General features: G+C 43.3%; 2 protein-coding genes across 2 annotated transcripts in view; one reads left to right on the top strand and one right to left on the bottom strand.

Annotated features, from left to right (window-relative positions):
• Positions 1 to 213: 213 nt before the first annotated feature.
• Positions 214 to 1,652, bottom strand: LOC119775035 (hyphally regulated cell wall protein 1-like). Its single transcript, XM_038272889.1, has 3 exons — positions 1,622 to 1,652; positions 991 to 1,503; positions 214 to 935 (listed from the first exon to the last, which is right to left on the bottom strand). Exons 1-3 carry the CDS (start codon positions 1,650 to 1,652, stop codon positions 214 to 216), a joined length of 1,266 nt encoding a protein of 421 aa, XP_038128817.1.
• A 374-nt stretch (positions 1,653 to 2,026) lies between these two features.
• chrm4a (cholinergic receptor, muscarinic 4a) overlaps positions 2,027 to 26,596 on the top strand; it is a 70,783-nt gene continuing 46,213 nt past the window's right edge. The window contains exons 1-2 of the mRNA XM_038272898.1: positions 2,027 to 2,324; positions 24,962 to 25,560. Coding sequence (XP_038128826.1) covers positions 2,270 to 2,324; positions 24,962 to 25,560 — 654 coding nt within the window. The 5' untranslated portion in view covers positions 2,027 to 2,269. The remainder of the gene's footprint in view (positions 2,325 to 24,961; positions 25,561 to 26,596) is intronic.

Below are 26,596 nucleotides of genomic sequence, written 5' to 3' on the forward strand. Positions count from 1 at the left end.
CTAGCCTCCTCTATTCACACCTGCTCCCAATCTACTAATTAGCCTGGTCTTTGTTCCGTCTCCCATGTATACACCTCATCTTCAGTCACTGTTGGCTTTTTCCTCCTCTATTGTTTTGTTGTCATCTCCTTGCTGTGTTCACCCTGATGTTACTGGATGTTGTTTTGGTTCTCAGTATTTTGTATTTCTGATTTTTTTGCCTTGGACGTCTAATTAAAACCTTTGCCCCCTAACTGCTGCCCGGGTCCTCACTGCTGCCCGCCCCCTCACTGCTGCCCGGGTCCTCACTGCTGCCCGCCCCCTCACTGCTGCCCGGGTCCTCACTGCTGCCCGGGTCCTCACTGCTGCCCGGGTCCTCACTGCTGCCCGCCCCCTCACTGCTGCCCGGGTCCTCACTGCTGCCCGCCCCTCACTGCTGCCCGGGTCCTCACTGCTGCCCGCCCCCTCACTGCTGCCCGGGTCCTCACTGCTGCCCGGGTCCTCACTGCTGCCCGGGTCCTCACTGCTGCCCGCCCCCTCACTGCTGCCCGGGTCCTCACTGCTGCCCGCCCCCTCACTGCTGCCCGGGTCCTCACTGCTGCCCGGGTCCTCACTGCTGCCCGCCCCCTCACTGCTGCCCGGGTCCTCACTGCTGCCCGCCCCCTCACTGCTGCCCGGGTCCTCACTGCTGCCCGGGTCCTCACTGCTGCCCGCCCCCTCACTGCTGCCCGGGTCCTCACTGCTGCCCGGGTCCTCACTGCTGCCCGGGTCCTCACTGCTGCCCGCCCCCTCACTGCTGCCCGGGTCCTCACTGCTGCCCGCCCCCTCACTGCTGCCCGGGTCCTCACTGCTGCCCGGGTCCTCACTGCTGCCCGCCCCCTCACTGCTGCCCGGGTCCTCACTGCTGCCCGCCCCCTCACTGCTGCCCGGGTCCTCACTGCTGCCCGCCCCCCTCACTGCTGCCCGGGTCCTCACTGCTGCCCGGGTCCTCACTGCTGCCCGCCCCCTCACTGCTGCCCGGGTCCTCACTGCTGCCCGCCCCCTCACTGCTGCCCGGGTCCTCACTGCTGCCCGGGTCCTCACTGCTGCCCGCCCCCTCACTGCTGCCCGGGTCCTCACTGCTGCCCGCCCCCTCACTGCTGCCCGGGTCCTCACTGCTGCCCGGGTCCTCACTGCTGCCCGCCCCCTCACTGCTGCCCGGGTCCTCACTGCTGCCCGGGTCCTCACTGCTGCCCGGGTCCTCACTGCTGCCCGCCCCCTCACTGCTGCCCGGGTCCTCACTGCTGCCCGCCCCCCTCACTGCTGCCCGGGTCCTCACTGCTGCCCGGGTCCTCACTGCTGCCCGCCCCCTCACTGCTGCCCGGGTCCTCACTGCTGCCCGCCCCCTCACTGCTGCCCGGGTCCTCACTGCTGCCCGCCCCCTCACTGCTGCCCGGGTCCTCACTGCTGCCCGGGTCCTCACTGCTGCCCGCCCCCTCACTGCTGCCCGGGTCCTCAGAAAGCTCCACCTAACCTTGACAATAACTGAAAACAGAAGGAAAAGGATCCCACCACCATGATCACCTGTATCACATCTATATGCTGTATTTCTGAGCTGGGGGAGACTTCCGGTGTGTTTTAAATCTTTGGACATCTCCCCCACCTGCAGCTTTATCTATAAATGTTTTCTCCATGTTTTAAAGTTTCCGTCCTTCAGGGGGTTTGCATGAATTTAAAGGAGATTGGATCTTATAGCCAGAGGGGAGGTGAGGGAGTATTAAACCGGCGCGCGCGGGCTCAGCTTTCCCCAGTCTGCTGTGATCTGGTAGAAAACTGCTTTCCACTCAGTTTGTTGTGAATGTTTGGGCTGGAGGCGCGCAGAGCGCTCCTGACTCTGGCTGAAAAGCAGCAATTCCCTGGAGGTTGCGCATCAATATTGGGACATTTCCTACCAGCAGCCGCGCAGATGATTGTTTTAAAAGCAAAAGAGTGAGGCATGAAGGATTGGCAGGAGAAAATGACATCATAACTCCCTCTCTCTTTCGCTCCGTATCAGAGGTGCGTGCGGTGCGGTGCGGTGCGCACGGATGGAATGGAGCGGATCTCTCACGGAGATCACAGCGCTGCGGTTTCATTAGACGGGAAAAAGGAGTCAGAGTGAATCAGGAGGAAAAGCTTTGAGATTATCTGCTGGGTTTCCAGAGGATCCAGGAGGAGCGGAGAGGAGCAGAGAGGAGAGGAGAGGAGAGGAGCGGAGCGGAGCGGCAGGAGCGTCAATCTGTGGGAGAAACTTCGCTGTTTGCCATGAACCATGAGTAATGAGAGCAGCGAAGTTGGAGGCTTCCAGCCTCTCTGGAACTTTAACGGTGAGTTCAGATCATCTTTACTGGAAAAGTTCATGGAGAGAAAAGTCCCCCCCCCCCATTATATTATGATATATTAATATAGATGCATGAAGTGAAATTTATCTTCATTTAGGTTTAATTAAAATCCTGTCTTATTAGGTCGATATACATTCAGAATTTGACTTTTGACTTAATTTAAGTTAAAAATAACAGTTTTTCTATTAAAATCTGAGTTAGAACTCGAGAAAAACGGATCAGTTCAGCTGTAAAAATGTTTTTTATTTATTTAGAAAAAAATATTTAGCAGACAGATTTAGCATCATTTTCAGTGAGAAAGGCTGATTCCCTCCATGGCAGGTGCAATACAGGGGGCAACGGGGGCCAGTGCCCCTGTAGATCATGTCCTGGCATGAAGGAATCAAAGAAGGAATCAAAGAAGGAACGACCCAAGGAAGGACAAAAGAGGAAGGAAGGAATCAAGGAAGGAAGGAACCAAGGAAGGAACAACCCAAGGAAGGAAGAAACCAAGGAAGGAAGGAACCAAGGAAGGAATGACCAAAGGAAAGAAGAAAGAGGAAGGAAGGAATCAAGGAAGAAAGGAATCAAAGAAGGAACAACCCAAGGAAGGAAGGAAGGAATCAAAGAAGGAACGACCCAAGGAAGGACAAAAGAGGAAGTAAGGAATCAAGGAAGGAAAGAAACAAGGAAGGAACAACCCAAGGAAGGAAGAAAGAGGAAGGAAGGAACCAAGGAAGGAAGGAACCAAGGAAGGAAGGACCCAAGGAAGGAAGGAAAACATTTTTTACAGCTGAATTGATCAGTTTTTCAATTTCATATTTCAGATTCAGATTTTATCGAAAAACTGTCATTTTATTTAAATTAAGTCAAAAATATGTAAAATTCCTAAATTCTGAATGTATATTGACCTAAAAAGACAGAATTTTAATTAAACCTAATCCAGCTATATTAATGTATTTGAATCCCTTATCCTGTTTTTTATTTCATGCTTTTCTGTTCCCCCATGAAAACACACCGGCCCCCTCCTGGCCCCCCCCTGGCCCCCTCCTGGCCCCCCCCTGGCCCCCTCCTGGCCCCCCCCTGGCCCCCCCCTGGCCCCCTCCTGGCCCCCTCCTGGCCCCCCCCCCCGGCCCCCTCCTGGCCCCCTCCTGGCCCCTGGAACATTTGGTCTAGGACCGCCACTGCATGGGAAGATAACAAAAAAAAAATGTCCAGTTGTGGGGGGTTTAAAGGCACACCCTAAAATCGGATGGATTTTCTGTGTCCAACCACGTCATTGTGGTAAAAACAGATGATCTAATTTGTTAAAATGAGAAAAAATCAACAACTTGGTCACTTTGACCAAAATGTTGGTTAATAATTGTAATAATCAACGATTTGAGCCGAAAACCCTTCAGCTGCATCTGACGCCGCTGTCACTGCTAACGTGACATGGGATTTATTACTAGTTAATACGGATGCTGCTAGTTAATACAGATGCTACTAGTTCATACTGATGCTACTAGTTAATACTGATGCTAATAGGTCATACTGATGCTACTAGTTAACGCTGATGCTACTAGTTAATACTGATGCTGCTAGTTAACACTGATGCTACTAGTTAATACTGATCAAAGCCAGGATTAACGTGCTGTACATGAACACATCACTGGAATTGTTTTCTGGTTCCAGAACTCCCAGTCAGAGAATGAAACCATCAGCCACCATTTTGTTTCATTCAGGAGTTTTTAGACGTCTGCGCCGTCGGACTGATATTTCTGTTCTTCAAAACCCTGATTTATGCAATTAGACAGATTTAGCAGAAAACATTCAAGGTTTTATACAGAAATAACTAATTTATGCCTGTAAATGATCTGGTTTACCTTTCATTTGTCAACAAGTTAAATGATTACTCTAATAAAAAAGGAAAACTTTAGAATTTTCTGTGGATTATTTGGATTTCAAGGGTTAATTGGTTGATCTGTAACCGATATATTGGTTAATAAATAGATTAGATTGGATGTTTTTCCAACTGATCTGACTTTTTAAAGTTTTATTGTTACTAAATCCAACGATATAATCAATTATTGATGTCAAACAGGTGTAAAGGCCTTAGATGAGGAGCTGGTTTTATTGTTATTCTCAATCATCTGAACATTAAACTCTGGATAAAATTATTCCATGTTCAGAAAAGCTCTAGACTTTATTCACAGCACCAGGGGGAGGGAGGTCCTTCCTTACTCCCTCAGTTCCTTCCTTACTCCCTCAGTTCCTTCCTTACTCCCTCAGTTCCTTCCTTACTCCCTCAGTTCCTTCCTTACTCCCTCATCCTTCCTTTCTCCCTCATCCTTCCTTACTCCCTCATCCTTCCTTACTCCCTCGTCCTTCCTTCCCTCGGTTCCTTCCTTACTCCCTCATCCTTCCTTACTCCCTCGTCCTTCCTTCCCTCGGTTCCTTCCTTACTCCCTCAGTTCCTTCCTTACTCCCTCATCCTTCCTTCCCTCGGGTCCTTCCTTACTCCCTCATCCTTCCTTTCTCCCTCATCCTTCCTTACTCCCTCATCCTTCCTTACTCCCTCATCCTTCCTTACTCCCTCGTCCTTCCTTCCCTCGGTTCCTTCCTTACTCCCTCAGTTCCTTCCTTACTCCCTCATCCTTCCTTACTCCCTCATCCTTCCTTCCCTCGGTTCCTTCCTTACTCCCTCATCCTTCCTTCCCTCGGTTCCTTCCTTACTCCCTCGTCCTTCCTTCCCTCGGTTCCTTCCTTACTCCCTCGTCCTTCCTTCCTTCGGTTCCTTCCTTACTCCCTCATCCTTGCTTCCCTCGGTCCCTTCCTTACTCCCTCATCCTTCCTTACTCCCTCATCCTTCCTTACTCCCTCATCCTTCCTTACTCCCTCATCCTTCCTTTCTCCCTCATCCTTCCTTACTCCCTCATCCTTCCTTTCTCCCTCATCCTTCCTTACTCCCTCATCCTTCCTTACTCCCTCGTCCTTCCTTCCCTCGGTTCCTTCCTTACTCCCTCATCCTTCCTTACTCCCTCGTCCTTCCTTCCCTCGGTTCCTTCCTTACTCCCTCAGTTCCTTCCTTACTCCCTCATCCTTCCTTCCCTCGGGTCCTTCCTTACTCCCTCATCCTTCCTTACTCCCTCATCCTTCCTTTCTCCCTCATCCTTCCTTACTCCCTCATCCTTCCTTACTCCCTCATCCTTCCTTCCCTCGGTTCCTTCCTTACTCCCTCATCCTTCCTTCCCTCGGTTCCTTCCTTACTCCCTCGTCCTTCCTTCCCTCGGTTCCTTCCTTACTCCCTCATCCTTCCTTACTCCCTCATCCTTCCTTTCTCCCTCATCCTTCCTTTCTCCCTCATCCTTCCTTTCTCCCTCATCCTTCCTTACTCCCTCATCCTTCCTTACTCCCTCATCCTTCCTTTCTCCCTCATCCTTCCTTACTCCCTCATCCTTCCTTACTTCCTCATCCTTCCTTCCCTCGGTTCTTTCCTTACTCCCTCATCCTTCCTTCCCTCGGTTCCTTCCTTACTCCCTCGTCCTTCCTTCCCTCGGTTCCTTCCTTCCTTCCTCCCTTCCTATTCGTCATATTCTGATGGATTCTCTCTTGGATCCTTTAAATGTTTTTCTGGATAAAATGCGAATTATCGTCTTTCTATTACGATGGGAAAATATCTGCATCCTCTGTGGAAGATACAGTCTGTTGGTAAAAAGCCTAAATATTGTAATTTTCTTTCCTTTTTCCAAATGTTATAAATCGTTAAATATAAAGGCACGTCTCTGCGTGTTAATGGATGCAGATAAGTGCTGCAGTCGGTTTCTAACTCGTGTCGCTTTAGTTGATATTTTCTGCTCTTTCTTGGGGCTGAAGTGTTAAACCTCAGAGCTTAAACTCAGATTAAATCTGACTCCCCATCCTGAGCCTACGGTAGTTAGATAGATAATCCCAACTAGAGCAGAATGTTGAATATATGGATGTAAATGATGAGCTGAGGTCCACTCAGCTTCCCAGGAGTCTGTTGACATGATGGAGGAGAACATGAAGCTGGTGAACTCCTGGTGCTCTGAGGAGATAAGAGGAGAGAAATGAGCTTCCTTACTCCTTCATCCTTTTCACAATCAGAGCTCAAACAGCTTCTGTGTTCATTTGTCACCCGTCTCTAATCCGCCTGCTGTGCTGCCTGCTCCTCCGATGCTGAGGCCCAGGAGTGGATGTGGGTTTTAGTGACGGAGCCTTTTAAACACAATCTGGGCTCCTGATTATTAAACTATTTGTTTTAATTTAATGGATTTTTAGGTTTTCTTTGTTTTGGTGCGAAAACAACAGGAAACTTTCACTCAGAGTTTTAGGGAGTTTAAATTCTAGTTCCCGTTAGACTCCTTAGATCTAAGAGGAACCTGTAGGTTTAATGGTTCTGGGGAACCTAAAGAAACCGAAGAACCTGAAGAACCTGAAGAGCCTGAAGAACCTAAAGAAACCGAAGAACCTGAAGAACCTGAAGAACCTGAAGAGCCTGAAGAACCTAAAGAACCTGAAGAACCTGAAGAACCCGAAGAACCTGAAAAATTAAACATTCTAAACTGCCAAAGTTTTGGGGAATCTTCCTTCCTTCCTTGGTTTCTTCCTTCCTTGGGTTCTTCCTTGGTTCCTACCTTCCTTCTTTCTGTCCTTCCTTCTTCCTCTTTCTGGGTTCCTTCTTTCCTTCCTTGGTTCCTTCCTTCCTTCCTTGGTTCCTTCCTTCCTTGGTTACTTACTTCCTTCCTCCTTTCCTTCCTTGATTCCCTCCTTCTTTCTTCCTTGGGTTCTTCCTTTGTTCCTTCCTTCCTCCTTTCTTTCCTTCCTTACTTCCTTGGTTCCTTCCTTCCTTCTTCCTCTTCCTTGGTTCCTTCCTTGGTTCCTTCTTTCCTTTCTTCCTTCTTCCTCTACCATGGTTCCTTCCTTCCTTCTTCCTCTACATTGGTTCCTTCCTTGCTTCTTTCTCTACCTTGGTTCCTTCCTTCCTTCTTCCTCTACCTTGGTTCCTTCCTTCCTTCTTCCTCTACCTTGGTTCCTTCCTTCTTTCTTCCTCTACCTTGGTTCCTTCCTTCCTTCTTCCTCTACCTTGGTTCCTTCCTTCCTTCTTCCTCTACCTTGATTCCTTCCTTCTTTCTTCCTCTACCTTGGTTCCTTCCTTCCTTCTTCCTCTACCTTGGTTCCTTCCTTCCTTCTTCCTCTACCTTGGTTCCTTCCTTGGTTCCTTCTTTCCTTCCTTCCTTCTTCCTCTACCTTGGTTCCTTCCTCCCTTCTTCCTCTTCCTTGGTTCCTTCCTTGGTTCCTTCTTTCCTTTCTTCCTTCTTCCTCTACCATGGTTCCTTTCTTCCTTCTTCCTCTACCTTGGTTCCTTCCTTCCTTCTTTCTCTACCTTGGTTCCTTCCTTCCTTCTTCCTCTACCTTGGTTCCTTCCTTCCTTCTTCCTCTACCTTGGTTCCTCCTTCTTTCTTCCTCTACCTTGGTTCCTTCCTTCCTTCTTCCTCTACCTTGGTTCCTTCCTTCCTTCTTCCTCTACCTTGGTTCCTTCCTTCTTTCTTCCTCTACCTTGGTTCCTTCCTTCCTTCTTCCTCTACCTTGGTTCCTTCCTTCCTTCTTCCTCTACCTTGGTTCCTTCCTTCTTTCTTCCTCTACCTTGGTTCCTTCCTTCCTTCTTCCTCTACCTTGGTTCCTTCCTTCCTTCTTCCTCTACCTTGGTTCCTTCCTTTCTTCTTCCTCTACCATGGTTCCTTCCTCCCTTCTTCCTCTACCTTGGTTCCTTCCTTCCTTCTTCCTCTACCTTGGTTTCTTCCTCCCTTCTTCCTCTACCTTGGTTCCTTCCTTCCTTCTTCCTCTACCTTGGTTCCTTCCTTCCTTCTTCCTCTACCTTGGTTTCTTCCTTCCTTCTTCCTCTACCTTGGTTCCTTCCTCCCTTCTTCCTCTACCTTGGTTCCTTCCTTCCTTCTTCCTCTACCTTGGTTCCTTCCTTCCTTCTTCCTCTACCTTGGTTTCTTCCTCCCTTCTTCCTCTACCTTGGTTCCTTCCTCCCTTCTTCCTCTACCTTGGTTCCTTCCTTCCTTCTTCCTCTACCTTGGTTTCTTCCTTCCTTCTTCCTCTACCTTGGTTCCTTCCTTCCTTCTTCCTCTACCTTGGTTTCTTCCTTCCTTCTTCCTCTACCTTGGTTCCTTCCTTCTTTCTTCCTCTATCTTGGTTCCTTCCTGCCTTGGTTCCTTCCTTCCTTCCTTCCTGCCTTGGTTCCTTCCTTCCTTCCTTCCTGCCTTGGTTCCTTCCTTCCTTCCTTCCTTCCTTCCTTCCTTTCTTCCTTCCTTCTTCCTCTACCTTGGTTCCTTCCTCCCTTCTTCCTCTACCTTGGTTCCTTCCTCCCTTCTTCCTCTACCTTGGTTCCTTCCTTCCTTCTTCCTCTACCTTGGTTTCTTCCTTCCTTCTTCCTCTACCTTGGTTCCTTCCTTCCTTCTTCCTCTACCTTGGTTCCTTCCTTCCTTCTTCCTCTACCTTGGTTTCTTTCTTCCTTCTTCCTCTACCTTGGTTCCTTCCTTCTTTCTTCCTCTATCTTGGTTCCTTCCTGCCTTGGTTCCTTCCTGCCTTGGTTCCTTCCTTCCTTCCTTCCTTCCTTCCTGCCTCTTCTCTTCTCTAAATCCCGTTAGGGTGATACGGCCTAACTGTAGATCTTGATTATTAGATTACTGTAATCATCCTCCTCAGCTTGATTGTTACAGATGAGACTTCGAACCAGGAGCTCATTTAAATGATGAAGCTAATTATTGACTGTGTGAAACTTGTTGTCCTGAAATGGCAGTTTTTCTATAACCTCACATCCTATCATGCTTTTAAATGAGAAACCAAGATGAAGTATGGAAAGCCAAAAGGTTCAATAACAGCTGATTTCTGACATGTAGGCTGTTAGCTCGTTATCTTTGCCTTTCAATCTGTCTCTCATAGTTCACACATTGAGATTGATTGATTGATTTTATTGATCTCACAGTGGATAAATTTACTCGTTACATCAGCTTAAATAGTCAAAGAAGAAGAAGAAAAAGGTTCCTGGGATATATAAAGTATACGCAGTGCGTCCACCTATGACAGCGCGTTCTTAACCAGCATGTTAAGAACAGCCAATGGAAACAAGCAGATAAGGATCATTATACAGGGTTATTGTGTAGCGTGTTTACACGGGTATTAACCCTGTAAAGTAAACCTGTATAATGATCCTACTTGGAAAGAACAGCCAATGAGAAACAAGCAACGACCATCAGTGGCTCAATGGGTCATAATCACATGAAATCATAAAAAGTCGACATTTTTTTTCACACGCTCTCAACATGTAAACTACGAAGGATGAAGGATTGAAAGGTGAAGAAAACACGTTACTAACGCACAAAAAACGCATTCTCGACGTATAAGAAATCAGGTGTTATCAAAGCATTTGGCTTTACGTAATGAAGCCCACATGTTTCATCGATCATCTTCTGACAAAAAGCGAATAAAAAAATCAGGTTTTGCTAACTATTAAGAACGATTTTAGGTTTGATAGCGTAACATATTTTCCACGTATGTCGCCATTTGTTACGGAGGAAGCTGCATCGTCAGCATATGTGTGAAATATGGAAAGTTTGTGGCGATTGATTTTAATTTCAATCTGAAAAAAAAGGGCAGAGACTACAGCCCAGGGGAACGCCGTTATACATTATTTCCAACAGGAACGTCTCCGCATTTATCTCGATGCATTTTTATAATGCGTAATTCAAACCACTCTTTGTTTAAATGTTGATCTTTTAAGTGAATAAAGAACCAATCCCTGAATATAATGAGCATTGAAACCAGAATACCGATTTGTTGAAATGATGCCAATTAAAAATTACTTCTATAAACCTTTATAAAAAGCTAACAGCTAATTTAAACCATAAACTTTGCTCCAATGTGAATTTGATGCATGAAATAAGGTAAAATACCACCTCAGCTTTCACCCCTAGGGGCCCCCATCCTCCATAACGGGGCCCTAAACATTAGAATGACTAAAAAATAAAAGCTTCCAGATGGGGAGACGACGCAGAGAGAAGCATGGAAAGATTGAGATCTCTGGAGCTCGGAACATCTGCTGCTTCATGTTTCGCTGCTCGTTTCAAATCTTAATGCTTTTCCTTCCAGACGGCAGAAACGTTTTCTTCATTGGTCGCTGGACTGAGTCGGTGCTTTGACAAACAGAACCCAGCGGCAGCTGCTGCTTGTCTTTGTTCATGTTTTAAGGGTGCAAAGACATAAAGAAATAACAAGTGTTAGTTTTTATAAAGACTGCATGCTGCTAGAAACACCAACAGTTGTTCAGAACACGAGAAAAATTTCAATAAAAGGAAACTGGTGCAGATCTAATGCAAGAAGAGGAACTCGTTTAGAGCTTTGATGTTTGTTCTTTTTAATGTTTTCTTCATTACAGTTTAAAGGTAATAAAAAGCAAAAATGTCTGCATTACATCAGAGCGATGAGTTGCCTTTAAACAAAAAAGAATTGAAAGGTTTGATTTGCTGCCATGTTTGTCTGAAGCGTCCTCTACATGACCCTGACTTAGAGGCCGTTTCCTGTTCACTAGAACGCGACTTTTGTTCTCACCAAATATGTTCTTGACTAGAACCCAGTAAAGTCTGGACTCGGGGAGAACGCTGCATAAATCTGGGTCAGAACAGAAGCGGTTACCCTCGGAGGTCCGCTGGTCGCCACGGTCCTCTCAACATCTGAACTTTTTTCTTTTATTCCGCACTAAATCAGTAAATGTTCCATATAGTGAAGCTTAAAGTCTCATCTTCTTGCCTCAAATGATCTTAAAACGTTCTTTTAGAAAAGAGAACTTTTAACCGCTAACCTGGAAGCTGCTGCAGTGCATGCTGGGACAGCTGTCAGTCTGGAGAACAGACAAGTCTGCTCTGATGCATGCTGGGTAAAGAGGGAGGGGCCAGACTAACATCCGGTGACTTGGTTCGTTCTCGGTCTTGGAAATTGGAGCAGTACTAATGCTGAACATTTCAGCAGGACACGACAATGCACACGTACGGAGATTGAGAAACGTCCAGAGTGTCCACTGACCTCTGACCTCTCTGTGGTCGACCTTTAACCTCTGCCGCTGTTTTTAGAAAATGCTAACCCCTTCATGTATCTGAATAGTAGAATAACAGGCTTATCTAAATAATTTGCCTGTCTTAATAACTACATTTTCGGAGAATCTTTTAAAGAATTTTCTAAAAAAAAATGTAATTTACAAACTTTTCCTCCTTTCTTCTAATTTTTGGTCAAAGTACATTTTATATTGGGGAAAAAAAGTATTCAACTATTCACTCCAGTTAAATAAACGATAAACGGAGATCGATGGATTTCACTCAGTCAGCACTTTATTTTTATCTTTGCAAAGAGAGAACAGTTCATCATAAGGTAATCAGCCCTGTTCTGCCTGAGCAGCGTTCGTTCCTCCTTTCTTACAATAATGGAGAGTAGTCAGAGTCAAACTAATTACAAACACTTTAGTTAAACAGTAAAATGTTATGAATAAACCTGAGAAAGAATCTGGTTTGTTATGGAAGAAAGAATGTCTGGTCTACAAACACCATCCTGCAGGGAATGCTGCGGCCTTCAAGGTGAAACAGACTTAGTAAATAGTGTAAATCAATATAAGAAATAAGAGAAATCTACATTTTCCAACCACAACTTTAAAATATAATTCTTTCCAGATAATCTCCTTTCAATATTCTATGAGGTTCTCCATTTTCTCCATTCCCACAGCCTGAGACTCCATAACCCTGCCTTCTTTTTCCTCCTAATCTATCAAAGTTAATTGCTGCTAATTATATTTTCACATCAGGCTGCAGCAAAGATTAGAGGAAAAGAATGATTTTATGTCTCCAACAGTTTTAGGAAACGTCTTCTAACCGGATTCTCATTTTACTTTTGGACTATGAATCCCCTCTTAGACCATGATGGGGTTTCACTGTGGATCCCTACATCTTATCAGCTTCCACAACCATTTAAAAGCTCCACTTTTCAAAGCTGTTTCTCCTTCCAGATATTGAACAAATACGAGTGAAACATTCAGGTCCGTTGATACCGGATCGGAGCGTGATCCAAACCTCTGTAGGTTCTAAAGCTGCGTTCACAACAGACTTGTTTTCTGCATCGCAGCGTCTGATTTACATGAAAAGTCTATGGGGGGCGACCTCGAGAGGTCCAGCGGTGCATCCGAGCATCGGAAGCAGTGCAAAACAGCTGATATTTCTCTCCAGGATGGAGTCCCAGCCAAACAGGAACAGACCAGATGAAGCTACTATGAGAAAAAGCAGAGAGAGCAGAACGTTAGAGATTGAACTAACAGATTCTGCAGAGTGGGAGAATAGAGATAGAATGAAGCAGAATGATGAAAAAGGGGTCCCTATGTCCTCCAGCAGTCTAAGCCTATAGCAGCAGAACTATAGAGATAGAATGAAGCGGGATGATGATAAAGGGGTCCCTTTGTCCTCCAGTAGGACGGCCTTACGTAAACACATCACCAGGATGATTGACAGTTAGGAGGACCAATTTTTTAGATGATCCACCCTGAAATAAAAGATTGTCCTCTATATCTTTAAGTTGAAGGAAAGGTTTGAAACGGGCCTGTAGTTCTGCAGGATTATGTTTTGATCCCAATGCTAAGAACTGAGGTTAGCATCTAGGTTAGCTTCTCCTAGAAGCAGCTTCTTCGGCCAACTCTATATAGAGCGGGGACTATATAGTGGACCTTGTAGGGAACTCAGTTAACTGACCGTTCAGATGGATGATCACTGCTTTTTGCTCTCTGTTGGTAACGTAACGCCGCCTTCACGGCGCGGTGTCTGCGCCATCTCAGTGATTAGTCGCCTAATGATGGCTAACCGGACGAGCACATAGGACAACCTTATATTTTACGTAAACATGTCACCAGAATGATTTACAATTACACTGGGAAAACAATCTAGAAATAAGTCAGATGATTTGCCAATTGAATTTTTACTCTTAAAAATAAGATATTTAGATAAAATGCACTTGAAATAAGTGGTTCAGAGGATCTCCATCTGAAGTTAAGTTATTTTCTCTGTGATATCTCTGTATCTAAGTAACTCTAACTGACTACTTTAAAACATAGCACCTTCTGCTGCACTTTTCTACTGAGCACTTGTCAGTTTCACACGGTTTTATTTCTGATAGCAAGAAGTAGCTAGCCTAGGCTAGCGCTAGCTTAGCATTGCTATGGCTTCTCTCTCTCCCTCCCTTGACTCTTTTCCAACTCTTCCTTCTTCCTCTCCTCTCTCCTGCTCTCTGTGTCAGATGTTCAGTTATTCCTCTGCCTCCTTTAGTGATAATGGGATGTGTAATAAGTGTAGTATTTTTGTAGCTTTGGAGGCGAGGGTGTCAGAGTTAGAATCCAGGCTTCAGGCTGTTGAAGTAGGCCCCCCACGTAGCTGTCCTCCAAAAGTGCCTGAGCAGCCAGGCGATTGGGTAACTGTACGCAGAAAGCGTAGTCGTGGATCTCTGCCCACTGGTCACCACCAACCCGTTCACGTTTCTAACCGGTTTTCCCCACTCAGTGACACACCCACTGAGAAGCCCACTCTGGTGATTGGCAGCTCCATAGTCAGAAACGTGGCATTAGAGACACCAGGGACCATAGTCAAATGTTTGCCGGGGGCCAGAACGGGCGACATCAAATCCTACCTGAAACTACTGGCTAAGGATAAGGTTAAATACAGTAAGATTGTTATTCACGCTGGTGGTAATGACACCCGGTTACGCCGATCGGAGGTCACTAAAATTAGTGTTGCTTCGGTGTGTAAGTTTGCCAAAAAAATGTCGGACTCCGTAATTTTCTCTGGTCCCCTCCCTGATCTGACAAGTGATGACATGTTTAGCCGCATGTCGTCATTCAATCGCTGGTTGTCTAGGTGGTGCCCTGAAAACAACGTGGGCTACATTAATAATTGGCAATCCTTTTGGGGAAAGCCTGGTCTGATTCGGAGAGACGGCATCCATCCCACTTTGGATGGTGCAGCTCTTCTTTCTAGGAATCTGGCCACATTTATTAGTCCTCCAAAACCCTGACCACCCAGGGTGCAGACCAGGAAGCAGAGTTGTAGTTTAACACACATCTCTGCAGCTTCTCTACTGTTACCCACTCTTTACTCCATCCAGACAGTGTCTTGCCCACGACCAAAATCTAATAAATTAGCAAAGATTCCCAAAGGAGTAAATCATGATAATCTAATTAAAATCAAAATAACTCCAATTGGGGAAAAAGTTAAAACAATTAAATGCGGTCTGTTTAACATAAGATCGCTTTCCTCTAAAAGTCTACTAGTTAATGACTTGATTTGTGATAATCACATTGACTTGTTTTGCCTTACAGAAACCTGGCTGCAGCAAGAGGATTATGTGAGCATAAATGAGGCAACTCCTTCAAGCTATTTAAATTTTCACATCCCCAGAAGTTCTGGGCGAGGAGGAGGAGTAGCAACAATCTTCGAGTCTGACTTACTGATTACTCCCAAAACAATTAATTCCTACAACTCTTTTGAACACTTAACCCTTAATTTCCCTGATCCAAATTTCAAGGCAAGAAAACCTCTTCTTTTTGTAACTTTGTATCGTCCACCAGGTCCTTACTCTGAATTTTTAGATGAGTTTTCAGAGTTCCTTTCTGATTTGGTATTAAATACTGACAGGGTCATCATAGTGGGAGATTTTAACATCCATGCTGACATTGAAGGCGATAGCTTAAGAGCAGCCTTTAATGCTATCTTAGACACTATTGGCTTTGTTCAAAATGTGAATAGTCCCACGCATTCTCATCTTCATACTTTGGATCTTGTGCTGACATACGGCATAGAATGTGAAGAAATAACAGTATTTCCTCACAACCCTGTCCTCTCTGACCACTTTCTAATAACCTTCAGGATTACTTTAACAGAGTTCTCCTCCCCCAAAAGAAGGTTCAATTTTAGTAGATCTTTATCAGATAGTGCAGTTATAAATTTTAAAGAATCTGCTTCACTTTCTCTCTGCTCTGTGTCACTGAGCAGTGCTGCAGAGTGCAAAAGCTTAGCTTATTCCCCTTCACAGGTTGATGATTTTGTTGAGGGGGTTGCTAGTTCTCTGCGTATTGCCTTAGACAACGCAGCTCCTTTGAAAATGAAAACCGTTAAAAATAGAAAGCTTGCTCCTTGGTTTAATGCAGAGCTGCGTACTTTGAAGCAAAATGCTAGGAAACTGGAGAGAAAATATCGCTCCACAGGCCTGCGAGAGTCCTTCCTAGTCTGGAAAAATGGTTTACTGCTGTATAAGAGGACCCTTTGTAAAGCAAGAGCAGCATACTTCTCCTCATTAATAGAGGAGAATAAGAATAATCCTAGATTTCTTTTTAATACAGTTGCCAAACTCACCCAGAGCCATAGCTCTGTTGAACCGTCCCTTCCACCTGCTCTTAGCAGCAATGATTTTATGGGATTCTTTATAAATAAGATTGATCTTATTAAAAATAAGATCATAAGCACTCCTCTATCCGCGATTGTACCTGAGGTAGTCATGGAATCTGAACCGGGTTTAGACTGCTTTGATCCAGTTGAACTCTCTGAATTAGCAAAATTATTGTCTTCATCTAAGCCTTCAACTTGTATGTTAGATCCAGTTCCAACCAGGTTATTTAAGGAGGTATTCCCTTTGATCTCCTCCTCCATTTTAGATGTGATTAATCTATCTCTGTTACAGGGATATGTACCTAAAGCTTTTAAGATTGCTGTAATTAAACCTCTGCTTAAGAAACCGTCTCTTGACCCAGATGACTTGGTCAATTATAGACCTATATCCAATCTTCCTTTCTTATCCAAAATTCTTGAGAAAGTAGTTGCCAAACAAGTTTGCGATCACTTCCACCATAATGAACTTTTTGAAGAGTTTCAGTCTGGCTTTAGAGCTCATCATAGCACTGAAACAGCTCTGGTGAAAGTCACTAATGATATTCTCATGGCCTCAGATAATGGACTTGTATCTGTGCTCGTCCTGTTGGATCTTAGTGCTGCATTTGATACAGTTGACCATAATATTCTTTTAGAAAGACTTGAATATTTTGTTGGAATTAAAGGAACAGCACTAGACTGGTTTAAATCTTATCTATCTGATCGAATTCAGTTTGTTCATGTTAATGATAGATCTTCAACACGCTCAAAGGTTACCTGTGGAGTACCACAGGGATCAGTGCTAGGACCAATTCTCTTTACTTTATACATGCTCCCAATTGGTAGAATTATTAGACAGCATGGGATTAATTTCCACTGTTATGCTGATGATACCCAGCTATATCTGTCTATAAATCCAGATGAAGCTAACCCATTACATAGATTACAGGCATGTCTTGAAGACATAAAAACCTGGATGACTCTTAATTTTCTGCTTCTGAATGCAGACAAAACAGAAGTTATAGTCTTTGGACCAGAGTCTCTGAAAAAGAAACTGATTAGCCAGTCACTTCATTTGGATGGGATTAAACTGATTTCAGATAATAAAGTAAAAAATCTTGGTGTTATTTTTGATCAGGACCTGTCATTTAAATCCCATATCAAAGAGGTTTCTAGAATTTCCTTCTTTCATCTGAGGAACATTGCAAAAATTAGAAATATCCTGTCCAGGGGTGATGCTGAGAAACTAGTCCATGCATTTGTTACTTCAAGGCTGGACTATTGTAATTCTTTACTATCAGGAAGTCCACAAACTGTAGTTAAAAGCCTTCAGCTGATCCAAAATGCTGCAGCCAGAGTTCTAATGAAAATGAAAAAGAGAGATCATATCTCTCCTATCCTGGCTTCTCTTCATTGGCTTCCTGTTAAATCAAGAATAGAATTTAAAATCCTCCTTCTCACATATAAAGCCTTAAATGGCCAAGCTCCATCTTATATCAGAGATCTGATTGTTCCTTATGTTCCTAACAGAGCACTTCGCTCTCAATCTGCAGGTTTACTAGTGGTTCCTAGAATTTCTAAAAGTAGAATGGGAGGCAGATCTTTTAGTTATCAGGCTCCTCTCCTGTGGAACCAACTACCAGTTTTAGTCCGTGAGGCAGACACCCTGTCTACTTTTAAGGCTAGGCTTAAAACTTTCATTTTTGATAAAGCTTATAGTTAGGGTGGCTCAGGTTATCCTGAGCTATCTCTATAGTTATGCTGCTATAGGCTTAGACTTTTGGAGGACATAGGGACCCCCATTTCATCATTCTGCTTCATTCTCTCTCTGTTCTCCTATTCTGCAGAATCTGTTAGTTCAATCTCTAACCTTCTGCTCTCTCTGCTTTTCCTCAGAGTAGCTTTGCCTCGTCTGTTCCTGTTTGTCTGTGACGTCATCCTGGAAAAAAACATCAGCTGTGCTGCTTCTATCAACACCCTTGTTAATAGATGTTGGAGATCGGCCTGTTTTCCAGTGTGGTCCTGTTTCTCTGACCGTGACTGAGTGGATGTGCTCTCTTCGTCCTCTGGCATGGGAGCTGCCTTGGAACTCGTCTGCCTGGCTGTGTGTTTCCTGGACGGGGCCGCCTTTTACAGCTGCTTTTTGTATCTCTGCTTCTGTCTCCTTGAACCCCAGTGGGCCTCGGCAGATGGCCGCTCACACTGAGCCTGGTTCTGCTGGAGGTTTCTTCCTGTTAAAAGGGAGTTTTTCCTCTCCACTGTCGCTACAAGCATGCTTAGTGTGGGGGATTGTATTTGAGTCAATGAGTCAATGCAATCAACTGGTTTTCCTTAGATAGAAAACTTTGTATCAATTTGACTGTATGATCTGGTTGAACTGTAAAGTGCCTTGAGATGACGTGTGTTGTGAATTTGGCGCTATATAAATAAACTGAATTGAAATTGAATTGAATTGAAATAAGACAATGCAGTTGTGTTTCCTTATTTTATATGTAAATTGTCTTGTTCCATTGGCAATTTATCTCCTTTAACTTCTCAATTCAAGAAAAAATGTATTTATTTTAAGAAAAAAATTACTTATCTAGATTTAGATTTTTTCCATTGAGGACCACTTATTTAGACGATCCACCCGGAAATAAAACATAATAATCAATTCGTTTAAGGAGTGACTGTGGGAGGAAAATGGTTACGCCTTCCTTTAAATATCCAGCAGTTCTATAGTTCAGTTATTAAAGCAAATCCAGCCTTTTTTTAAGCTTAAACACCAGAGAAGTGTCTCTCCTCTGCATAGAAACTCCTATTAATCAGATGGTTGGCTTTTTATTAGCGGGTATTAAGAGTCTACTGTCACGTCTCCTGCTGCCTTTTCAGGCTCCCGTTGTTGCCCCCGCACTGATTCCTCAGCAGCAGTTCATCATAACGCCCCCCCCCCCCCCCCCCACAGGCTTAGAGAGGAGGCTCTTGGCATGATGGGGGCATCGCTTCTTCTGCCGCCCTGCTCTCCCCTGATGCTCCCGTCGCTCCGGTGCAGGATGGATCTGCACTCATCGCGCCACATGACCTGTTTCCATTGTTCTGGGGGGGAGGGGGGGCTTTTTGTCATGAGGTACTTAGATAAGTAGTTTTCTTCAAGGCTATAAAGGGATTCGACCGTTTCATTGACTTCTGCTGTGATGCTGTGAGTGGAAATGATCTTGGAACAAATAATTAAGGCCTTGGTTTCTCATTTTTCTCTGAATCAAAAACATTTCTTCTGGTGATTATTCTGTTCAGTTAAGCAGAATTCCTCACTGCTGGGTTTCATAAAACACTTGAACATTTATTTAAATAGTTTCCCTTTATGTTGACTTCCCTGAAACAACATGAACAGTAAAAAAAGACTTTGTCTCATTCAGATTTGCTGGTTTTTGCTATTTTTTTTTGCTATAGCACTAATGGAATCAGACTAAAATATCCCATGGATAAACCTAACCTGACCCTGCGCTGCAAAAAATGTAAATCTAAATAAGTAATTTTCTCTTAAAATTTGTGATTTTTTTTTTTTAAGTGAGAGACTTTGCCAATGACACATGACAAGTTTAATTTAAAATACAAAAAAACAATTGCATTGTCTTACACTGCAAAAAATAATAATCTCAATAAGTCTTTTTTTTCTTAAAATAAGTGCATTTTTTCTTGAATTAAGGATGTAAGTGAGACACTTTGCCAATGGAACAAGACAATTAACATTTAAAATAAGAAAAAACAATTACATTGTCTTATTTAAAGTGCATATTTTCTAATTATCCTATTTTAAGAGTAGAAATACTCATTCCATTGGCAAATCATCTTATTTACATACTCACATTAAGGGTAAATACACTTAATTTAAGACATTTTTACACATTTTTGGAACGTTTTTGCAGTGTATTTTCAGTGCACATTATCGAATTATCTTAAGAGTAAAAAAATCCCATTCCATATGCAAAACATATTATTTACCTACTCAAATTAAGGGTAAATACACTTAATTTAAGAAAATTTTTACTTATTTCTAGATCGTTTTTGCAGTGTGTTTGGAAATCTAAGTCATATAACGAAATAATGGTGATATTTATGGTGCAAACACACTACAAATACATGAAATATTGAAATATTAAACAAAAGTACTCCTTTCTCAGTCTTCTGTGTTCCAAAACCAAACATGTACTAAACTATATGAATATTTACAGTAAAACAAATGAGACAAAATAGAACAAAAAATATCTTAAAGCCTAGATTAAAACGAGAGTTAACTTAATCTGCTGTTGCAGCGGCTGAAAATGATCAGAAAATATAAAAACTGGTCAAAAAGTATTTCTTACTGCCTCCCATCTTCACTCCTCGAGGGCTGCAACTAAAATCTAGATTAATCGATTAATAACGGTACAGCCAAAGGATAAAGCATATTGATAGATTAAAAGTTTTTCTAATCTTACATGCAAAATCGTCATTTTCGACTCATTGACTCTTCAGCAATCCCTCACTCTAAGCATGCTTGTAGCGACAGTGGAGAGGAAAAACTCCCTTTGAACAGGAAGAAACCTCCAGCAGAACCAGGCTCAGTGTGAGCGGCCATCTGCTGAGGCCCACTGGGGTTCAAGGAGACAGAAGCAGACATAGAAAAAGAAGCATAGATAAAAAAGGCAACTGTCAACCAGCTCCACAGGCGGCCCCGTCCAGGAAACACACAGCCAGGCAGACGAGCTCCGAGCCAGCTCCCATGTCAGAGGATGAAGAGAGCACATCCAGTTAGTCACAGTCAGAGAAACAGGACTACACTGGAAAACAGGCCAAGCTCCAACATCTAGAAACAAAGGTGTTGATGGCAGCAGCACAGCTGATATTTCTCTCCAGGATGGAGTCACAGCCAAACAGGAACAGACCAGATGAAGCTACTATGAGAAAAAGCAGAGAGAGCAGAAGGTTAGAGATTGAACTAACAGATTCTGCAGAGTGGGAGAACAGAGATAGAATGAAGCAGAATCATGAAAAAGGGGTCCCTATGTCCTCCAGCAGTCTAAGCCTATAGCAGCAGAGCTATAGAGATAGCTCAGGATAACCTGAGCCACTCTAACTCTGTTTTAAACCTAGCCTTACATCTCTCTTATATCTTGTTTTCACCGAGGGGCGCGGTCCAGGTCTCTCTGCCAATCAGTATCTCCACCCTAACTGAACCAAACCGTTATTCTGTGGAGCAGCCTCAGAGGTAGGAACATAAACGCCACCTGGTTTGGTTGTAGGGATCTGTTGGGACGATGGAAACTCTCAAAATGTCGAAAGTGACTGAACCACTCAGTGGAACCAAGGCACTGGGGATGTTTAGTGCAGGTGAAGAACACTGGAAAAATGATCTAGAAATAAGTTAAAAGTTCTGAAATTAAAGCTACAGTGTGTAATAATTACAGGTATATAAAGTCAGAAATTTAATATATTATACATAACTATGTTATTTATCATCACCTATGAGCTCAGCCTTTTAACCTTAATATTTGCGTTGCCTTAGAATTCGTTATTTATAATTACATAGGAGCGGGTCTCGCAGCCATGGAGGCTGACATCTTTGCGCTACGGCAGCGCAGAGGCAACAAACTAGCGATTGCGAGATCGCCCATTTCGCTCGAAAATAACTACGGCAAGTTGAGAGAGATGAACTGAGACGGTACTGAACAGTAGATGGCAGTATTATGCCTGAGAAGCGTTTAGTCTGCCTGAAACCAAAGAAGAAGAAGAAGCAGGTATACTGCGCCTCAGTAACAAGAAAGGTGAACAAGGCGGCAGGCGTGAGGGACTTTGCAAACTGTTTGGCCAAACATCAGACGAATGGAGGATCATGTCTACTCTGTATCACAACGAAAAGCGGCGGACACCGAACCCCCGTCATCTAAGAAGCGGAAACACGACGAGAATAAACGCAAGCGTGACAAGAAACGGCAAAAAACACGGATCAACATTGGCACGGCATTTACACGATGGAAGTCACTGATGGAGGAAAAAGGTTTTCAAAGTGACGCTCAAGTTGCCAGTTTTCTCTTGGACAGGTAATTAATCCTACACACACAATTGTCTAATATCACTGCAGTTTTTGGAGTACAGGATGCTCAGACCTGTCTAAAACAATAACATGCTGCGTGATGATGCTGTTCCTCTCCAGTATACTTATTCAGCAACGTCCCTGACGTTTCACAGGTAATGATTCAGTAATTTTCTGTAAAATAATTTTCTGGATATATACCTCGGTTACTTCTCTCCGGCTCCTTTGGAGATCTTCAAGCCTTTCCTCCTCTGCTCTCATCCCGCTGGCACCCCTCTCTCGCCTGGCCCTAGCTCCACGGCCTCCCTGCCTTCGCCCTCGCCCTCGCCCTCTTCCTCTTTCTCGCCTTGTAACCCCCGTGCCACCAAAATGACTTGGACTCTGTAAACGGGGAATATATATTCTTCCAGCGAACACAATCTCGCTGTTAAACTAATGACTACAATTACTTCGTCTGTTTATATCACCATGCAAAGCAGCTCACCAAAACGTCACAACGACGTAGAAAAAATAACGGGTATATTTATTATCTAAAGTCTACATGAAATCTATACCCTACACAGACTAATGAAATACTATCTGTAAAATTATCTATGTAAACCTGTCTAAAACACTGTCAGGGCGACAGTGGCGTTGGATGTAGGAGTTTGCCCTGTAATCGAAGGGTTGATGGTTCAAGCCCCGACTCCGACTTTCATTGTCGTTGTGTCCTTGGGCAAGACACTTCACCTGCATTGTCTACTGATGGTGGTCAGAGGGTGGCGCCAGTGTACGGCAGCCTCGCTTCTGTCAGTGAACCCCAGGGCAGCTGTGGCTACAATGTAGCTTGCCACCATCAGTGTGTGAGTGTGTGTGTGAATGGGTGAATGAATGTAGTGTAAAGCGCTTTGGTCAAGTCTCCTAACTTGAATAAAGGCGCTATATAAGTACAGGACATTTACCTTTTAAACAAACCTCATCACTTGAGAAGGTAGGTGATGCGGACGTCGTGGAAGACATTTTGTCCCGTAACGCTCGCCGTACTGTTGGGGGGGAGAAGCGGTGGGGGGGGAGATGTTCATCTTGCTGCGGTCTGCAGTCTGACCGCTAGATGTCGCTGAAAATTACACACTGTAGCTTTAAATGTATTTACCCTTAATTTGAGTTGGTAAATCAGATAGTTTGCCAATGGAATGAGTATTTTTTCTCTTAAAATAAGACAATTAGATAAACTGCACTTGAAATAAGACAATGCAATTGTTTTTTCCTATATTAAATGAAAATTCTCTCGTTCCATTTGTAAATAGTCTCTTTTACCTCCTTAATCCAAGAACAAATGCACTTATTTTAAGAAAAAATGACTGATCTAGATTTTGATCTTCTCCGGTTTACCAGACTATCAGCATCTTCAGCTCATTTTAACAATTACTTTGCTAATTGATTAATCTGTCAACATTTTTTTTGACTAATCACTTAAGAATCGGAAAGCGAAAGGTTCCTTAAAGAAGATTTTTTTACAGAAATAAACCAGATGAAACTAAGACTTCTCGACATGTGGAGTTTTGGATAGGGATTGGATAGATAGGAGAAAAAGTAGTTTTTCAATCTGAAATGCAAAATATTCATGTATCTTTTCAGAATCTTGGTAAAGTGACTCCTCTAATTGGGTCGCTCTGTCAGCTAAAGGCATGTTTGCTAACAAGTAATTAATTACTATTTCAGTTGATGATTATTTCAAAAAATCGATTAATTTGATACATTTTTTCAGACATATTAAAGTCAAATCTTTATTTTTTTATATAAATATCAGGATTTCATATTGTTTTCTAGAATAAGCTGTTTTTTTTCCAGGTTTATTGCATAAACTTGTCCAGTGGGCGTTTCCTGTTGTTGTCGGTGCGCCTCAAAGCACTCTGCGGTTATTTTAGCGGTATGCTGAAGGACATTGTCCATCTAGAAGCTGCGTTTGTGTCCAGGCTGTGACTCTGTGACTGATATCCTGAGTGACAACATACAATAGAGAGAGTGAACATAGAAAACAGTAAAATCAGAAAGGATACAAAGAAACTCAAGAATGAAATTGTCACTCCACTGCTAGATATTAAAAGCCAGCCTGAATGGATATGTCTTGAGTTTGGAGCTAAAAAGAGCGATATCTGTCATGATTCTGCTTTGTCTGGACTGTGTTTTCTAGCTTATTGGTTTTATTTCCAATTAGTGTCATTGTATTTGTTTTCTTGGTTGCATTTCAGTTCTTATGTATTTCTTATTTACTCTCTGCTGCCCCCTTGTGCCAGGTTTCGTTCCCCTGAGATCTCTTCTAGATCCTTCTGTCCACACCTGCTCCCAATCTGTTGATTACTCCATTCTTTGTTCTGTTTTGCGTTTATACTCCTCCACTGGTTGCTTGATTCTCTTCATTCCTTCATTCATGCACAGCACAATATTTTTAATATTTTTACAGGTCAAACTCTACGACAAACCTGCAGGGTCTAAAAGTTCACAGCAATGTTTGTTCTTACACTATACGGCCCGACGCTCTGCTGCGATCTATTAGTATCTGTTATGTGGATATGTTACTGTTTTAATGCCTGCTTACTTGCGGTTTCAAACATCCAAGTCATACTGAAAATGCTACTTCAGAGTACTGTTGTTGATTAGCTAGGGGCTAATGTCGCTAATCACCACTTATGTTGACGATTGATACATCCAACCGTTAAATCATTTTATGCTAGGCTAATTGTGTATAGATGCACCACCATAGCAAGTTAGCAGTAGGTAGCATTAGCTTCCTGCTTCCTTCGGTTTATTCCCGTATTGATAGCTCTAGCCGCTCACAACCTTTCTCGTCAATCTTCTTTCCACCGAGTCTAACACCAAGAACAATGAACAAAGCTGGTTGTTGTTGTGTTCCATCAACGAACCACATCTTATCGGACTGTACGGCCATATTGCTAGAGATGTTTCTCCATTACGATAGAAAATGAATCAATCCGAAGTGAGCTGACATTAATTGAACAGATCCATGAGGCACATTGGGTGGTTTAGTGAAATGGGGTTTGTGTGTTTGGGGCTCTCCTGGTTAACTTCTTGGCTGTTTTACTGAAGCGTATGGAAATACAAGAATCCTCCTGATTCACCTTCTTTATTTCTTCCTTCAGGGTCGTTGGACAACAACTCAGCCGACCTGTTCTCCAACATCACCTGCAATGAGTCCAGCAACAGTTCAACCTCCTGCTCTCTTTCTGACAGCGACGTTTGGGCCAGGAGTCCGTATAAAACTCTGGAGATGTTTTTTATCGCTCTGGTGACGGGATCTCTGAGCTTTGTGACTGTAACCGGAAACATATTGGTCATGCTGTCCATAAAGGTCAACCGCCACCTACAGACGGTCAACAACTACTTTCTGTTTTCACTGGCCTGTGCTGACCTGATCATCGGCGTTTTCAGCATGAATTTGTACACAGTCTACATCATCGTGGGCTACTGGCCGCTGGGGCCGGTAGTCTGCGACCTGTGGCTCGCTCTAGATTACGTCGTCTCAAACGCCTCTGTGATGAACTTGTTGATCATAAGCTTTGATCGCTACTTCTGCGTGACCAAGCCGCTGTCGTACCCCACCAGAAGGACAACCAAGATGGCGGGGTTAATGATCGCCGCGGCGTGGATCCTGTCATTCATCCTATGGGCTCCGGCCATCTTGTTTTGGCAGTTCATTGTTGGAGAGCGAACTGTGCCACCCGGAGAATGCTACATTCAGGTAAATTACAGCAGACATATTTCAAGCTTGTGCTTCTTATTGTTAAAAGTTTGAAATTAAACAAAAGTCTAACTCAGAAGGAATCCCTGGAATCTCTCTAGCTCCTCCTTTGCGTCTCCCTGGAGCTTTTAAAAAATGTATGAAAATTGATTTTTTTTATTTTTTTATTTTAATATGATGTGCAGGAGATAAAACAAACATTAGTTATGTTTTCAAATGTTGTAAAAATTTGTATAATAAAGTCTTAAAATACGGTAATTAGATAATATGCGCTCGAAATAAGACAATGCAGTTGTGTTTTCTTATTTTAAATGTAAACTGTCTTTTTCCATGGTAAAGTTTCACACTTACCTCCTCAATTAAAAAAAAAATGCACTTAATTTAAGAAAAAAAGGACTTATTGAAATTTCAATTTTTTTCAGTGTATGTCCTCCAGCAGTCTAAGCCTATAGCAGCAGAACTATAGAGATAGGATGAAGCAGAATGATGAAAAAGGGGTCCCTATGTCCTCCAGCAGTCTAAGCCTATAGCAGCAGAACTATAGAGATAGCTCAGGATAACCTGAGCCACTCTAACTAGAAGCTTTATCAAAAAGGAAAGTTTTAAGCCTAGCCTTAAAATTAGACAGGGTGTCTGCCTCACGGACTAAAACTGGTAGTTGGTTCCACAGGAGAGGAGCCTGAGAACTAAAAGATCTGCCTCCCATTCTACTTTTAGAAATTCTAGGAACCACTAGTAAACCTGCAGATTGAGAGCGAAGTGCTCTGTTAGGAACATAAGGAACAATCAGATCTCTGATATCAGATGGAGCTTGGCCATTTAAGGCTTTATATGTGAGAAGGAGGATTTTAAAATTCCTGATTACAATCTGCACCTCATGACTATCGATGAAGATTTAACTGTAGAGAAACTACCAAATCAAAACTCCAGGTTTTGGTTGAGCTGTTTCTTCTGCAGCTACTGCTATGTTTTATTGTTATTTCTGAAGAAAACACAAATAAATGATGTGCTTGATGTGCATCTGTTTCTGGATTTA

Source organism: Cyprinodon tularosa, unplaced genomic scaffold, assembly GCF_016077235.1.
Source record: "Cyprinodon tularosa strain WSP-4 unplaced genomic scaffold, ASM1607723v1 ctg846, whole genome shotgun sequence".
NCBI lineage: Eukaryota > Metazoa > Chordata > Actinopteri > Cyprinodontiformes > Cyprinodontidae > Cyprinodon > Cyprinodon tularosa.

Excerpts from the sequence above, each read along its gene's own strand:
- LOC119775035 (XM_038272889.1), bottom strand. The coding sequence starts at position 1,652 with ATGGAGAAAACATTTATAGATAAAGCTGCAG. Across the intron at positions 1,504-1,621 it reads ATTTATAGATAAAGCTGCAG|TTATTGTCAAGGTTAGGTGG; the intron begins GTGGGGGAGATG and ends TTCTGTTTTCAG. Across the intron at positions 936-990 it reads CAGTGAGGACCCGGGCAGCA|TGAGGGGGGCGGGCAGCAGT; the intron begins GTGAGGGGGCGG and ends CCCGGGCAGCAG.